Source organism: Morone saxatilis, unplaced genomic scaffold, assembly GCF_004916995.1.
Source record: "Morone saxatilis isolate NCDOM2014 unplaced genomic scaffold, NCSU_SB_2.0 Contig22, whole genome shotgun sequence".
In the NCBI taxonomy this organism is placed as follows: domain Eukaryota; kingdom Metazoa; phylum Chordata; class Actinopteri; family Moronidae; genus Morone; species Morone saxatilis.
Window position 1 is genome coordinate 5,590,811 of NW_023339785.1, and position 15,904 is coordinate 5,606,714.

Here is a 15,904-nt window from a genome sequence, read left to right on the forward strand (position 1 = left end):
CCCCCAAAAAAAATGACTTACAATTGTAAACATCCTACATTTCACATTACATGCTTTACTAAGAGTACAGACCTACAAAGCAAATATCAGAAATCTGTTAAGATTGTGAGCATGTGTAAGAAAATAATAATTTAAAGACTTTTACAATATAAGGATCTTGTGTTACGTGATTTTTTATGTCTTTGTTAGAAAGCTGTTCGGCTTAATTTTTTAGTATAGTTAGGTTAAGTTTAACCTTCGACCCCATTTTCCACATCTTATTTTAATTGCAGAGATGCAAAATGGGCAACTACAATCGTAACGTCCCTCTGCAGTCATTAGTGTATATCATTGGACAATGGAAAAATGAAAGGCGTACTACAGGCATACATGGTGTAATGATTAACACCAATTCTTCCCCTACTAAATATAACCTCACTGACCACTAACACATTTTTTCTCTTTCATCTCCTACTCTAGCTTCCTGTCAATTTGGTACTCTCATAATAAGCATAATTAAGAAGCGCCACTTGTTGATTAAATGTGGAAACAAAAAGTAAAAGGGAGGAGAACAATGATGATCCAATCTGTCTATAGTTAGAGCTGTCATTATAGATCAGCAGGGCTTTGTGCCATAATTAACTTGGACTAATTTAACATTTTGATCCCTCAGAGGAAATATCACATGTTGCTCTTCTGCCTGTTTGTCTCTCTGAACTTTTTCCTCTGAGATGCTGGTGACCTCCAGGAACTATTCATTGTAAGATTAAATCCTTCTGAATGCTGATCTCCTGCTTTAAAGGGTCGACTCTTCATTTAGGGCTATATTCCAAACTCTCAATTATTCTCAATCAGGTTTTGCTTTGGAGAGCGTGCTTCTGCTAGATGATAGGTGCAAACACAATAATGCTTTATTATACCTTTGTGTATGGAAATAATAAAGAATTTAAAATATAAATACGATTTTAGTCTTTGTCCACATTCCATAGAATGTGTGCTGTTCAATCCATGTGTAATTTAATGTTTACATCCCTTTTGCTTCAGGAACGGATGAAGATGCAATCCTCATGCTTCTGACAGCCCGCAGCAACGACCAGCGCCAGCAAATAAAGGCAGCGTATAAAAAGGCGTACGGAAAGGTAAGGTGAGCCGCTGGGAATGAAACAGAGAGCTGGTGACAATTGGCAGTCAAACTGATGGATGGTTACAGGTCATGTCAGCCACTGTGTCTCACTCACCAACATCACCTGGATGATGCTCAATCCAGCAACGAAGAAGGCACGGGGATAATAATGATCCTGGCAGTATTCTGTATTTTCATTATTGTCAACAAATCCCATCAAAGATCAAAACCAACATTGTGTGTCTGTCCTCAATAATGTTCAGCTGTCTGTCTGGCACTCTGCCCCAAATCCATTCATTCCTACTGAAGACCTAAACATTTAGAAATATATATAGTAAATTTTTTACTGGACACTACTTTTGAGCAAAAGGGAGTAAACTGTGCTTTGTTGGGGACTATTATCAGCTTTATACGCAAGTTCAATCTGAGGCTACCAGGATATGAAAGCAGAAAGAAAAATCTAATACTCAGAATATGTTTTTTTTTTTTCAGACATCCCTCTTATCTTTGATTTTTTTATTGTGACTCACTAGATAATGGTGAGTCACAATAAATGAAGGTTGGGGGTTTGATCCCTGGCTCCTCCTGCTGCATGTCACAGTGGTCATGAGCAAGATACTGAACCCCTAAAGCGTTCGTTGGAAGACTAGAAAGGTGCTATAAAAATCTTTTGACCATTTACCATACAGTAGCAGGATGGTGTCTGTTGGATCAATTCAATGTCCATGTGTTAATTAGATGAAGTAATATATCAGCCAGTGCAACAGTATGGTTCATTGCGTCATTCATTGGTAGTTTTCAACAGTAATGTCATGTTGCTATATTGCTTCCTCCAATGTTATAAGAATATTTACTCAAGCACTATATTTTCGTACCTTTTTTTAAATCTATTTGTAATTCATATGATTATTTTAATTGTATGCTACTTTATACTGCTACTCCACTACATTTCAAAGGGAAAATTACACTTTTTACTCCATTACATTTGTCTGACAGTTAAAGCTTAGTGCTATAAAACACAATACAGTGCATTGTTAGAGCTTAAACAGGTGGGCCGCAACTTTCATGGTTTGTAATCCCTTACAAAAAAGTAGTGTGTAGTCGTTTCAGATATGTCAGTCTATGTCAGCAGTTCCACCACAAGACATTTCCTTTAAATACCTGTTTGATGCCCATAGAGGTAAAATAATCTATTATTTCACAAAAAAACAAAACCACGATGAAAACAGATTTGTGGATATATTATAATGTCTTCTACTTAAACAGGACTTTTCCTTCTAGTATCTTCGACATTGTTGTATCAGGATCTGACCTTTTCCACCGCTGGCTGCCTCAGCTACACTAAGGTTTAATTGCACAAAGTCATCCAACCATCTACAACATCCAGTTTTTCTGTCATTAAGAATCAAAGAGCAAGGGTTGGCATTTTGTACCAACATTCAGCAGTTATATGGGGGAAAATTAATCATAGAAGAGGAAAGAAGACCAATTTCCTGCAGCCTCCATGGACCAGAATTCAGTTCAGTCAGTTATATTAGACCTTGGGTCATTTTATGCTCTCCTGCTTTTGCTGTTCTATAACACTGTCAAGTTATTTTATGACCACCTGTGGATTGGAAGTTAATTTGCTGTCTGTGCAGGTTATTGAAAAACATTCCAGCAAATGTAACTGGTGCCTGAAGTGCAAATAGATGAGGCAGCTTGAGAGAAAGAAGGTACACCCGAAAATCACAAAGTAGCTCCTGGAAAAACTCGGAACATTACAGTGTTTTATCAGAACCACTATTTAAAGGTAGAAACACTAGCTTTAACTACTCATTTGCAATAGCATCTGAAATGAGAACTGGTGCCAAAAAAGTAAAGAGAAATACTGATACGCATTTGATCATGTTACGTTACAGTGCATGCTCTTATGTCTCTGCTATCAGTTCATTTTCTATAACTCACAGTGTCAGATTTTTGCTCTGTAGTGCACCTTTTGACAAACCGTTTATGGAAATTTGATTTGACTGGCTTTTAACAGATCTGAAAATGGAAACACATTTTTATGTGAAAAGAGAGATGGGTTATGCAACGTAGAATAAGGGGATTATCTGTTAGAGGTCTCATATATTGAGCTGTTAAAGAGATGAGTGTTCGACTCTGTATACTGCAGAGTCCTGGCCCAGCACCGCAGATTATAACATTCCTTGGGTGTTTTATATGTATATGTATTTATGCTATTACTCTTTTCAATCAGGTCTTGTTCCCAGCATGGCCCAAATATGTGATTCATTGTGTACAGAAATCAATTTAGATGAAGCCTTTGAATAAAATGTCCTGCTTGATTAGCTGGAAATACTGCAAAGCAAATATCTTTTTTTTTTCTTTCCTGCAGGTACATTTCTTATGATTATCCTCATTCCTTTGAAAATTTCAGCAATGCAGTGAAAGGAATGAATGCTGAATATGGTTCATGCATTTAAAGACTATTGCTATGAATAAAAATGAGTAGAGTTAAAATAGTCAGATTGCAAATTTGTTCAGTTTCTTTAATGTAACAACATTTAAATGATGCAAAGTTAAGCTCTTTACAAAGACAATTATTAATAGGGTGTTTTTTGTTCTTGTCATTAATCATCTCAGGACTTGGTCAGCGTACTAAAATCGGAGCTTGGTGGGCTGTTTGAGAGTCTGATTGTGGCCCTGATGACCCCACCTATTTCATATGATGCTTCCCAGCTGCACAAGGCTCTCAAGGTAACTGATGAAAGTTAGGTCATCAAGGTCTTATATGCAAATGAGTTGCAAACCTCAGACGACTGCGTTTATTCCCTTATTTGTGCTTGTACTTGTACACAGATGTTCCAACATCTGCTGAAACTTTCAGCTGAGCAATAGACCGTTCTCTTGGCGCTCATTTCAACTTGTCATAGCAGGAAAAGCATGTGTGTGAACTAATAACAGTAATGAAGGCTCCCTTCTATGTAAGCCATGCCAGTGAGACAGCATACACAATAACAGCGCCTTAGTATTGGACCACATACATCAGACCGGTTTTTAGGATTTTTTAGTTGTGACAGGTAGGTTACATAGCATTTAAAGGTCCAGTGTGAAACATTTAGGAGGATCTATTGGAATCTATTAGAAACGGAATATAATATTCATAACTATGTTTTTATTATATAAATAATCATCGGAAAAGAAGATTTTTTGCGTTTTTGTTACCTTAGAATGAACCCCATTTATATCTACGCCACGGGTCGCCTTCAATGGATGCATTAATATTTAGAATTGCTTATGCATTGTTTAATATGGAATAATGTTCTTATGCATAGGTTTAAAGTGGGCAAAAGAGAAAATATGAGACACGTCAAAGTCTGCTACTTTATATGATAAAACCTCCACTAATCATTGAACATCATATTAACAATGAATAACTACCTAGGGGGTCTCTTCTAATAAAGAATCCACAGAGACCTATCATCCGAATCTATGGCTCTACTGTTTCCAGCAGCAGGTGGTAGCTTTGAGAGTATTAAAATAGCCAGATATTTTTACTCAAATGTTTCTGGAGACCAAACCAGAGTTAAACTGAATATTGGACTTGCTCAAATGATTGTTTATGTTGCTTTATGGTGACAGTGAGTAGACAGTTGTTTGCCAACGTTACAACATATTAACATATTTATACATCAGGTTGTGCAAGTGGCTTGAAGAGTGAAATAAAATAAATTAAAATGTCACCATTTTGGAAAAGGTAAAAAAAAAACATTTTGTGAGCACTCACCAGCTACAGCTTTTTATTAGGATTTGACATTGTGAAGAAGACAGTTTTTGAAAAACAAGCACAAAGGCAAGGACACAAACCATTTCACTTGGTGCACAAAAGAGTGTATTATTGTTGTATTGCCCTGTCACAGGTGTGAAGCTGTTCATGGTCGGCATGGCACTATTTGTGCCATTGTCACAATACTGTCAGAAAATTGCCATTATCTGTGATTGCTCGAGGCTGGATTATCTCCTTGTAGCAACTGCTATAAAAACATGTTGTCTCTAAGATCACAACTCTGTAAGACTGAGCCGTGACATCACTTAATGAGATACAGCACTGTACTGAAGCATATCTCATGCTTAGTGAATGAAATAAGCCCACAGTACAAGTGTTGGGTGGTTGCAACCAAACTCCGGTTTGATATTTACATGAGAAACAACCTGCTGATAACATCTGACCCAAGCACTCTATTCAGTACCTCGGCTCCATAATTAAAATCATCTTTCATATGGTGTAATTTTCATCAGTTGGTTAACCCTGCCTTTTTCTATACATCTGCTTCAAATCTATTTAAGGTCAGATGTTAAGGCTGGTTTTGATTAGAGCCTCTCTAGAGATACAATCCTGCTTTATTATCTTTGCTTCCCATCACATGTGTTGGGTCTCAGTGCAGGTTGTAACACCTGGGAGGTACTTACAGAACAGTCTCTTCATATCTATTTGTTGCATCTCTAATTTGGCTCAAATCAATAAGATGTCACACCAAAGTACTGGTATTATATCTAATCACATATATAATTTACTGATGCTGTAGGCTGGATGTATTAGTTTGTGTTATAGCTTAGATAATTCAGACTTTTTGAGGCTTCACATACCTACCTCTGCTGCTTTTTATGTCACACTGATGGCTCATAAAGTTTGAATGAAGTCTGCCTAAAGAAAATAGGTTCAACAAACTCCGGACTCCTCTTATAATTTACTAATGGAACTTCTTCTTGTTCTCTCTATTCTTTAATCACATTCACATACGCATTACCAGCGCAAATTAAATGTTCAATCAAAGTGAAGGCAAAGCATTTAGGACTTGCCTGTGACATTCCCATCACACCTAGTGCTCCACTTTTGCTAGAGGGTTAATTACAGCGAGGAGAAGAGAAATGGCTTCAAACTATGGCTGATCCTCAGAGCTAATTCTCTTCGGTAAACTGGGCGTATTCATTCTCTAATTGCACACATCTTCAGTGTATTCTGTGTATTTCCTTAAGCCTTTTTTCTTTGACAATTCTTAACTTTTGTCTCACAAATATTGCTCTTTGCACACCATGATATTGGATAAAATAGCAAAAAAAGATAAGATTGCTGTGAGAACACACTACCAGAGAAATCCATGTTGTCTCATATCGAGTTCATCCATTTATTGTGTTTGGTTCCCAGGGTGCTGGGACTGATGACGATGTGCTGATTGAGATCATGGCCTCCAGGACCAGCGAACAGATGAAAGATATCATCAAAGTGTACAAGAAAGGTGACTTACTCAGCTGTGAAAGACAGAAACCAGAGCAGATTAAGATGTTCACTGTCACCGTTATTGATTAGTTTCTTAGAGCTTTATAATGAGAGGGTGAAATGTGCAACTGGTAATGGGTATGGTCAGATGTGCAACACACTTTTCATCTAACAGGGATTGCCGCACTGCTTTTCAGTTCAGCTAGTAACTAAAAACCACCAGACTCTTTTTTTTTTAATTTTACCTTGCAGATAATCATAAAACACTTAACACATGAAAAAAAAGTCTTTGTTAGTCTTTCCATTGTCTTTTCAACAATAACCAACAGTGGTTTCAAAATAAACTCTTAATTCAGATAGGTGTGAGAATATTCAAGTGCGTCCACTAAAAATGCTTTTTTGCCACTCAGACTGTGATTGTCAACATTATAGAAAAAATCCCTTCCGAGATAGACCTTTTGTTTAACCAGTAACAGCAGTTACATCACTATTGCTCGCCACCAGACTCCATTGACAAAAACAGGAATTTTATCTTGCATATCATTGTAACACTGTAACTCTGTTCAAAGTACACAGAAAAAAGAATAAATGCACTAACATTCACCAGCTGGAAACAAAGCACATAGAAGCTGGGATAGCAATACAGGCAAAGGCAGTGTGATGTCACTCACTGCTCAAGACGCCATTATAGTTTATATAACAAATGTTTTTGTTAATGTTTGAAATCTTATATAACCTTTAACACCAGTCTCACTAAAAATGCATTGCTGCAAGAATGTTTCTAACATACCATCTCTAAATTCCAACAAACTACAATACAAAATAGTATGCGACATCAAAGACACAGAGGGCCAAAACCAAAGAGGCCAGTTTATTTGATCTGGACAAAGAGAAGGCCACGCTGTCCTTTAGCCGACTAATCAAATCTGCTGTCCCAGATCCTCCAGCAAAACGTCCCACTAGGGTCGATTTCAACCGTCAGTGACTGTTGTGAGAAAGACGTGTAAGCAATCTTCTGTCCCTCTTCTCCTCTTTCCTCCAGAGTTCACCAGTAAGCTGGAGAAAGATATCTGCGGTGACACCTCAGGGCACTATCAGAAACTACTGGTGATCCTCCTGCAGGTAGAGAATGGGGGCTGCTGGAAAGACTTATGTTTCTTTTACCTGATAATGAGCCTCTGGTGATGCCATTACAAAGTCATGAGAGGTTTATGTGTGGGTTGGGCACGGGGAGGGTGATGACAACACAATACACTACAGTCGGGTTCTCGAATGTGTTTTGGTGTACAGACAGAAATGTAATCTTCATGGTTCAGGGACACTCAGCAGATAATGTAATCTTCCGGGGTTACATGGGTTGAGAGAGGCTCTGAGCAGGTCTGAGCTCATCGTGTTTCTATCCACACTGACCTACTTTTGCTCTCTGTTTGTCAACCTAACTTTCTGCCTTTCTGTCTGGTCCGTCATTTATCCGGCCGTGAAGGGAAGCAGGGAGGAAGGGGTAGACGAGGCAAAGATCGAGAAAGACGCTAAGGTAAGAAAAACAAGATATGGCTCATTGCTTTAAACATCTTTTGGGAACGTCAGACAATTTCTAGCAATTTCAACAAACGACCTAAAAGGTCACTTTTATTCAGAAAGGATCCCCTTTTCAGCAATCCCTGTTAGATAATAAACCCATGTCACAAAGAAGATGTTGCTATTTGTCCATTTATCCCTCCCTGGTGTGCCTCCAATCCTCTCACCAGAGATATTGAACCGTTCTGCAAACCCCTTCCTAACCCTAACCCCAACCCATGTGTTCATGGAAAAAGAGAAGAAAAAGAAAAGGAAAAAAAAGAAAAGGAAAGAAAAACACAACTGCATATATGTCATAAAGTGTAAACACTGCGACATCTCATATGTAGGAGAAACAGGCAACACAATTAAAACTAGACTGGCACAACACATATATAACATTACAAATCACAAACACACACACACACACATCTAGTGGCACACTTTATTAACCATGGTCTAGGGTCATCAGAAATAACAGGAGTACAACACAACATTAATTGGACACCAGTGAAGAGGAAAAAAGCAGAAAGACACTGGATCAGATACCTGAACACCAGATTCCCCCACCACCACTACACCAGGGCACAAACTGTATTTTTCTCAAAATAAAAACAACAGCAAGAATGGCCAGCACACACCCTTTTCTCCAAGAAATCCCCACAAAGGATACCTTGGGAAAAAGGATTTCTCTTTCTAACCCTAACCCATGTGCTCATGGTAACTAAGATACATTGCTTATAGTAAATAAAACATGGACTATTTCTCGAGCAGTAACTTCCTGTAGTCTCCACAGGTTGCCTGGCAACTGCTCCCAAGAACTAATCCAGCACAAAACCCATTGTTTTTTTTATGAACTTAGATTTTGTACAGATAAACAAAATATAACATGTTAATTTGTGAGCTTTAGAGGTGCTGGTAGGCAGCTAGGTTAGGAAGCTTCCAGCCTTTATGCTAAACTAAGCTAAGCTAACCGGCTGCTGGCTGCAGCCTTGTATTCAATGGGCAGACGTGAGCGTGCTATTGATTCTTCACTATATCTCCCCGCCAGAAAGAGAGAGGAGGACACAGCTAAGGGCTACACTCCCTTCTTTGTTCTATAAAGCAGTCAAACCTATGTTGGAGATTGTTGTAACGTAATTGTAACTACACTGAGGTCTTAAAAATGAACATGGTGACAGTTTATTAATGTTAAAATTCAACATACAGCATATTTAAAAAAACAAAGCAAAAGAACAAAATAAATGGGTATATAACTACTGTGCTATAGATCATATTTAACTTAATTTCACCATTTTCTTTCAAATGTCAACATGTTAAATATATGATCATATTTGTTGGGCTGCTCTCAAAAGTGCAATACAACTAAAGGCCAAGGCTGAAGAATAGTCAATAGGAAAAATGAATTAAAGGATGCAAACCTCCAGGAATGAAACATCTTGTTTCCAATAAACCATTTCTAATTATTGATTCTTTATCATTATTATTATTATTATTATTATTGGTATTATTAGAAGTAGTGGTAGTAGTAGTAGTATTTCTGTATTTGATTAACTATCTGACCATGAGGTGAGACAGACCTAAAATCCAGACTTTCTCTCTAACATCAGAGACGAACTGAGAAAAACAAAGTGTTTTTCGGTGTTTTGGCAAGGTCCTACATCAGTGCTGTCAATTTTGCTCTTTCTGTGAGTTGCAATAAATCACGTCTACACTACTAAGCTACTTCTGTTTGTGTGAATGTACAAGTGTGTATCTGCCACTACAGGACTTGCATGCTGCTGGTGAGGGCAAGTTTGGCACAGATGAGGAAAAATTCATCACAATTCTTGGCAACAGGAGCGCAGAACATCTCAGAAAAGGTGAGAGTTTGTTTGTGCCAGCATATTTGATATTTCGTCAAACCTACTGAAGAGAGCAACATCAAAGGTTGCAAACAACATACCTTCACTATCCATTCATGCTCTACTTTATTATTGCACCTAAATAAGTCAGGCAGCTTCAAATAAATGTCAGAATGAGCAGGGTAACTTAAAGATCCTCTCCAGACATGTATTAAAAATCCTTAAAAAGGCATCTATTCCTTCTACCTCATTAAAAATTTGAGTTGCTGGAAAGAAGATGTCTCCTACTTCAATCTAAAATCCCTTCTCAGTGTATGTGTACTGGTGGCTTAAAGACATGGTGATGGTTTACATCACACAGTTACACACTGGACCAGGATTGGCTTCTAAATTATTTGTAATGTCACAAATAATGCTCGTAAGGGTCACCCCTTAAAATCAGATTTTCAATGAGCACAGAGAAACTTTCCACTTTCAGCAGACGGATGTTAAAACATCCTTCTCGTGTCAAACTCTGCCACAAGACATCATTCTCCATTCATCAAGAAATACACAGTGAAAACATCTCAGGAGAAGAGTAACAGCCTTTAATGTTTTCACACAAACATAAATATTAATAAAAAAAGCAAAATGCTTGGATAATTGTAAAAAGTACAAAGAGAGATTGAAATGTGCTGTGTTTATAGAGTTGATTAAGGTGTGATAAACAGCACACAAGCTCAGCGGCAGTCCCAAGGGCAGAAATTGCTCACTGCAAAGAGAGGTAAGAGAGGAAAATAGCACTTGTTTCTGGTTTGCCAGTCAGATGACGGACTAGACACGCAACTCACTGAAAAATTTAGGTGTATGGCCTCAAGCAGCAACAAACAGGTCAGTCAACCGGTTAGATGAAGCTAGAGTGAAAGGGAACATGATAACCAGCAATGAATGCATCCCTAGCATCAACAAGTCCTCATACCTAAACATACCTAATACTATGCTTGCCAGTGTCTTCCAAAATTACTTTTTACACTACCCCAAAACTGTTCTATGATTATGTTTATGCAACTGTATTCACTGTAATGAATACACATTATTCTGGTTTATTTCAAAATAAAGTTACAGTTTGTGCTTTAAATGGGAAAAAGAAACGAACAGACATTCAGCACTGCAGTTAAATAGAGTCAGGCAAATAAAAATACAGTTAATTAAATAGAATAAAATACCCAGCAATAGGATTACAAAAAGATAAAAACAGTATTAAATAATAAAACATGGAGCAAAAAAACAACAAAAAAATGAACTGGGTACAATAGATTAATAAACACAATGTGATAACTCAGATAAAACTTGAAATCTAGTCTCTGGTTCACATAACAGAATGAGTTGCCCTAAAGTCAAAATGTTGCAACCTTTTCAATACTTAAGATTTTCAAAGACTCCAGTGAACACCTGAAGTGTTGCTGTGGTTGTTTTCTTCTCTATAGTAATTTCCCCACGGGGATTATTAAAGTATTTCTGATTCTGATTCTGATTCTGATATAGTGTTTGATGCCTACAAGAAGCTCTCTGGCTCTGAAATAGAGGACAGCATTGAAGGGGAGACCACTGGGAATCTGGAGAACCTGCTGCTAGCTGTTGGTAAGACCTGTGATTTGTATACTGTCAATGGTTTACCAGGATGATCCTTGACTGATCATAAACGCTGTTCTATTTTTTTATTCTGACATGCATGTTAGAATGAAATGCAGCAGAAGATAACACCTGATGGGAGAAATCAATACCAATATGTCAGTAACATGACAGAAATTCAGTTTTACACAGAACCTGTGCCCTGTGTTCTTTCTCCACAGTGAAATGTGCCAGGAGCGTCCCAGATTTTTTTGCCGAAGGCCTGTATAAATCTATGAGGGTAGGTATCTCACGGTATCCACTGGAGTTCTTCGTATGTGTGTTATATGTGTTTTTCTCTAATGGTTAAGAATATTTTTTGTAGGATTTTGTTCCAAAACAAGACTTCAAATGCGGAGAAAAACAATACAAAACAAGCGAGGGTTCTTTTGGGAATAGTTTGGCATTTCAGGAAATACACTTGTTTGCTGTCTTTCCCAGAGTCTCCGCTGGTTGCCTGGTAACCTCAGGGTGACAATGGAACTCCGGGGAGTCGAATTGAAGAAATAGTCTGGAAATGAACCCCCATAAAACCACAAATGATTGTTTTTATTGTTTTTACGCCTTGGTTTGTGTACAGATTTGACTAATATAATATGAGAAGAACTTTAGAGGTGCTGGTTGGCAGATTTTTTAACATTTGCTTTAAACCATACCAGCATGTTTTAAAATTCACCCTTTTAATCACAGAGAAATCACTGTGGATGTGTTTTAGATTTATAGATGTATTTTTTCTACTATATTAAATTGGATTCCATTAATTTCAATACATTATAAAAATTAATTAGCAGACTCTTAAAACGTGTTTGAGCTGCATAACAACGGACATCAAATGCAGAACATCCCAGATATTTTTTTAACCAAAGTCATGTTATAATGCAATTTAAAGTATGGTTCAAAATCTAGGGGAAACCTTTTTACTCACTTTCTTACCGAAGCTTCTCATGTAAGTGAATTAGCATGTTTCCCAAAAGTGCAGACTTGATGTTCACTGTGATTGATTACTGTACATATTCTCAAGCAAGATCAGGGACTCTACAAATTAATTTTCATATCATACAGAAATAAAACCACCCTGGAATGGTAGTAAAAGTGCATCCACAAATCTACATTTGTACAGCATGCATTTAAAAGTTATTGGCAAAAATGTTGCGTGACTTGTAGTTAAGGAGCTAAACCTTCCAGAATCACTGGACAGCTCCTTCAATAGTATCTTCTGAGAACAAAGCCAGATGTGTTTTTAAAGTGCCCATTTTCAGAAAGTGGCTTCACAGTATGGGAATTCAACTCTTCAACTGTGGCACCTGCTGGAACTCCCGCTGTTAAATATGTTTCTGTGTTTAGCGCGCTGGAACTGATGACAACACCCTGATGAGGATAATGGTGTCAAGGAGTGAGGTGGACATGTTGGACATTAGAGCCAGCTTCAAAAAGATGTATGGAGCGTCTCTGTACTCCACTATCCAGGTACTGCTCACGCAAACACAATGCTAGTATGGACCGTCTGCGTCTGTATATTTCACTGTGGGTTTTTATATAAAATAAATAGTCCATTCCTTAAGAAGGCAAAAAAAAACATCTACTCATCTATGTACCCTCTGCATGCTTTAAAGCACCAGCTGGGTGTACTATGCTTAAACACGATTCATGTCAGTGCAGTGAGTGAGTGCAGATTTGTGATTTACTCTAAATGCCTCATTCAGTGTGATGAGGCTGCTTCCCTGCTTTTCACACTAGCTGAAGTGAATTAATCTATTCTCCTGGGGCCAGATGTTCAGGCAGAGTTATTTCCATCTTCCAGTGGAACTCCCAAATGGCCAATACTGAATAGATAAAGAAGACATTATGAAATAACCTTTGAATAAATGCTGTGAAATATAAAAATGAACCAGTATATATTTTCTTACAGTTTCACTAGAGTTCCTTTATATTTGATTATAGCAATTATTATTTCAAATAGCTTTGACACAATTTCATATAACTTTTTATTACTGTTCATGTTAATAGACTCACAGCTGATATTTTGACTTGTCAATCACAGGTGTAACTAATAACATTAATTATGGCTGCATCTCATTTATGTATTGCACTTTTATGGTCCTGGTATTACCCATGATGGATCACTGGCTCTTTGAAATGAGCCAGAGCTGATCACTAATGTTATTCCTGCTTTCATGATGCCGTGTTCATGTTATCATAATCACACGTTTCTGACTTGTAAGTAGCATTCACATAAATCTGAATTTTATTAATAACATTATAATTATGAATTTAAGTCCCTGAAAAGGCAAACCAATTTCAGCCATTTAGGGTAAATTAATTGATATTTATTATACATTTAGGGGTAGACTAATGCACAGTGTAACAATCACACAGCCAATTATGCAATCTTACAACCATCTTTTTGTTTTCTGGTGATAAACTTGGGAATCTTTCCCATTGCTATACTTTTCAAGCAACATGACGAGAAAGCAGCATCAAACTAAATGTCTGCTTTGAAAAAGATCTATTATTTTCATCAATTCCTGCAACCTGACTCTTCAATCAATCCGACCCTGCCAGCTAGATCCTGTTACAAGAAGCTAAGAGAAAGAAACCCCTCTTTAGGCTATTTGTGTACTTCGTATCATAGTTTTGAACAAAATGATGAGCCGCTTACGGGTCTGACATATTGAGAGATTCTAACAGATCTCCCACTTAGCGAAAATAAGTGTCAACAAAGAGGTGGCAAAATGGCAGCAAAGCCACTATTGCTGGCATTTAATTCTAAATATAATCAAATATCACCACTAAAACAACTCTTTCACCAAATTTAAAAGAAGCTAATTGTTGTTTGCACCTGGTTTCACTGGTTAACAAACAGCTAATCATGTAGCTACCACAACAAATGTAGCTAATTTAGCCTATCTAAATGGTGGAACTGTACTGCTAGCAGTGGGGGTAACCATTGTTACTGATACATAAACAAATGAATACAGTGAGTATTTGAATGGAGTAAAGAACAGTCACAACCCAAGCTAGGTAGTTAGCTGGCTATGTATTTAGCATCTGTAGCCTTGTTTAGCTTTGCCTGTGCTCTGTATTTATTTACTGCAGATAGTTTAGAATAAGGTTGCTTTAGTTTTGTTAGCTCACATGAGCTAGTTGGCTAGAGGCAGTCGCTGAGCCTGCTGATACAAGCTGGGTTATGGGCAGAAGGGTGAGGGCGTGGCGATTCACGACAGCACCATTACATTACATTACAGCGCATTCGTTTGGCAGGCACTTCTGTCAAGAGCAACAATGACAATGTGAGCCATTTGGGGTTCAGTGTTTCGCTCAAGGACGCTTGGACATGTGGAGAGGAGGAGCAGACCATTCAACCACCTGAGCTATAACCGCCCCCGTCAATTAAAAGAGACACTGTGATATACAGGTGTCATTGGAAAAAACACCAGTACCAAAAATAGGGCATATTGAAAAAAATATTTACAGTGGAAAAGAAATAGATAAGTGTTTTACTTAAGGCTCAAATAAAGTGGAAAGAACATCTGATATATCAATACAGAATCAATAAAGCATGTACCTTCTGAATGTATAAGATTGATAAAATAATGGCGCTGTCTGTTGTTCTTGCAGGAAGACACAACTGGAGACTACCAGAAGGCTTTACTCTACCTCTGCGGTGGAAATGATTAATGCTGTTTTATGATGAGTTTAGCAGCACTGAATGATGAGCTAACCACCGCGTTGCTGCGATACTAAGCTACACATGAGATGAGGTTATTGATCAGGAGTTGTTGATTCTTTCTGACTTTAGCTTGCTATTGATTGAATTAGTGTGAATTACCCACTTGTCATTTTGACTTATGATCACATCGCCTGCGTGAACAGCAGTTAGAGTGCATTCACATGAAAGTTATTTTGTGTTTTGTTTGACATTATTTAAACAGCTCCGCCACAGTAATGTGTGGGGGTGCAGTTTTGATTTTAACGTAGAGAATAAATGTAGCCATGTTTGAAATGATTAAATGTCTGGTTATCTTTTAAACACTTAAATTGTTTTTCTTCAGTCATGTGGCCCTATTGGTTTGTCAGAGTTACATGCAATGTTATAAGTTGTTTTCAGTGTTCAAAGCATGTGTTAAATGCAGCTTAGAAAATACAATACTTCTGCTGAATTATTAAAACCTACATGTCGACAGCACTCCCGCTCTCATTAATTACAAATGAACTTCTGATCCGGACTTAAATTGCAACACGGCTCTCAGTGATCAATAAGTAATGTGACACTATTAGACAGTGTTGATTAATATAAAGACATCTACTGCCTCCATGTCTCTCTGCATGAAGGAGCCTGATGCCAAACAAATTGGGTCCTTAGATCAACAGATGGGAAATGACTTCACTTTGCTGGAGTTGAACCACAGGATGGCAGCAAAGTGTATAATGAGCAGACTGTTTCTCTGTTTTCATTCCCAGAAATGTAAATACCACTGACATAAATGCCTC

The 15,904-nt window shown here is 37.6% G+C and overlaps 1 protein-coding gene across 1 annotated transcript in view; it reads left to right on the top strand.

The window, feature by feature from the left end:
- The window catches only part of anxa5a (annexin A5a), a 26,460-nt gene extending 10,875 nt beyond the window's left edge, over positions 1-15,585 (top strand). Inside the window, exons 5-14 of the mRNA XM_035669757.1 lie at positions 1,024-1,118; positions 3,728-3,841; positions 6,291-6,381; positions 7,405-7,484; positions 7,846-7,896; positions 9,688-9,781; positions 11,288-11,383; positions 11,596-11,654; positions 12,758-12,880; positions 15,032-15,585. Of these exons, the coding sequence (XP_035525650.1) occupies positions 1,024-1,118; positions 3,728-3,841; positions 6,291-6,381; positions 7,405-7,484; positions 7,846-7,896; positions 9,688-9,781; positions 11,288-11,383; positions 11,596-11,654; positions 12,758-12,880; positions 15,032-15,091 (863 nt within the window). The 3' untranslated portion in view covers positions 15,092-15,585. The remainder of the gene's footprint in view (positions 1-1,023; positions 1,119-3,727; positions 3,842-6,290; positions 6,382-7,404; positions 7,485-7,845; positions 7,897-9,687; positions 9,782-11,287; positions 11,384-11,595; positions 11,655-12,757; positions 12,881-15,031) is intronic.
- The last annotated feature ends 319 nt before the right edge of the window (positions 15,586-15,904 follow it).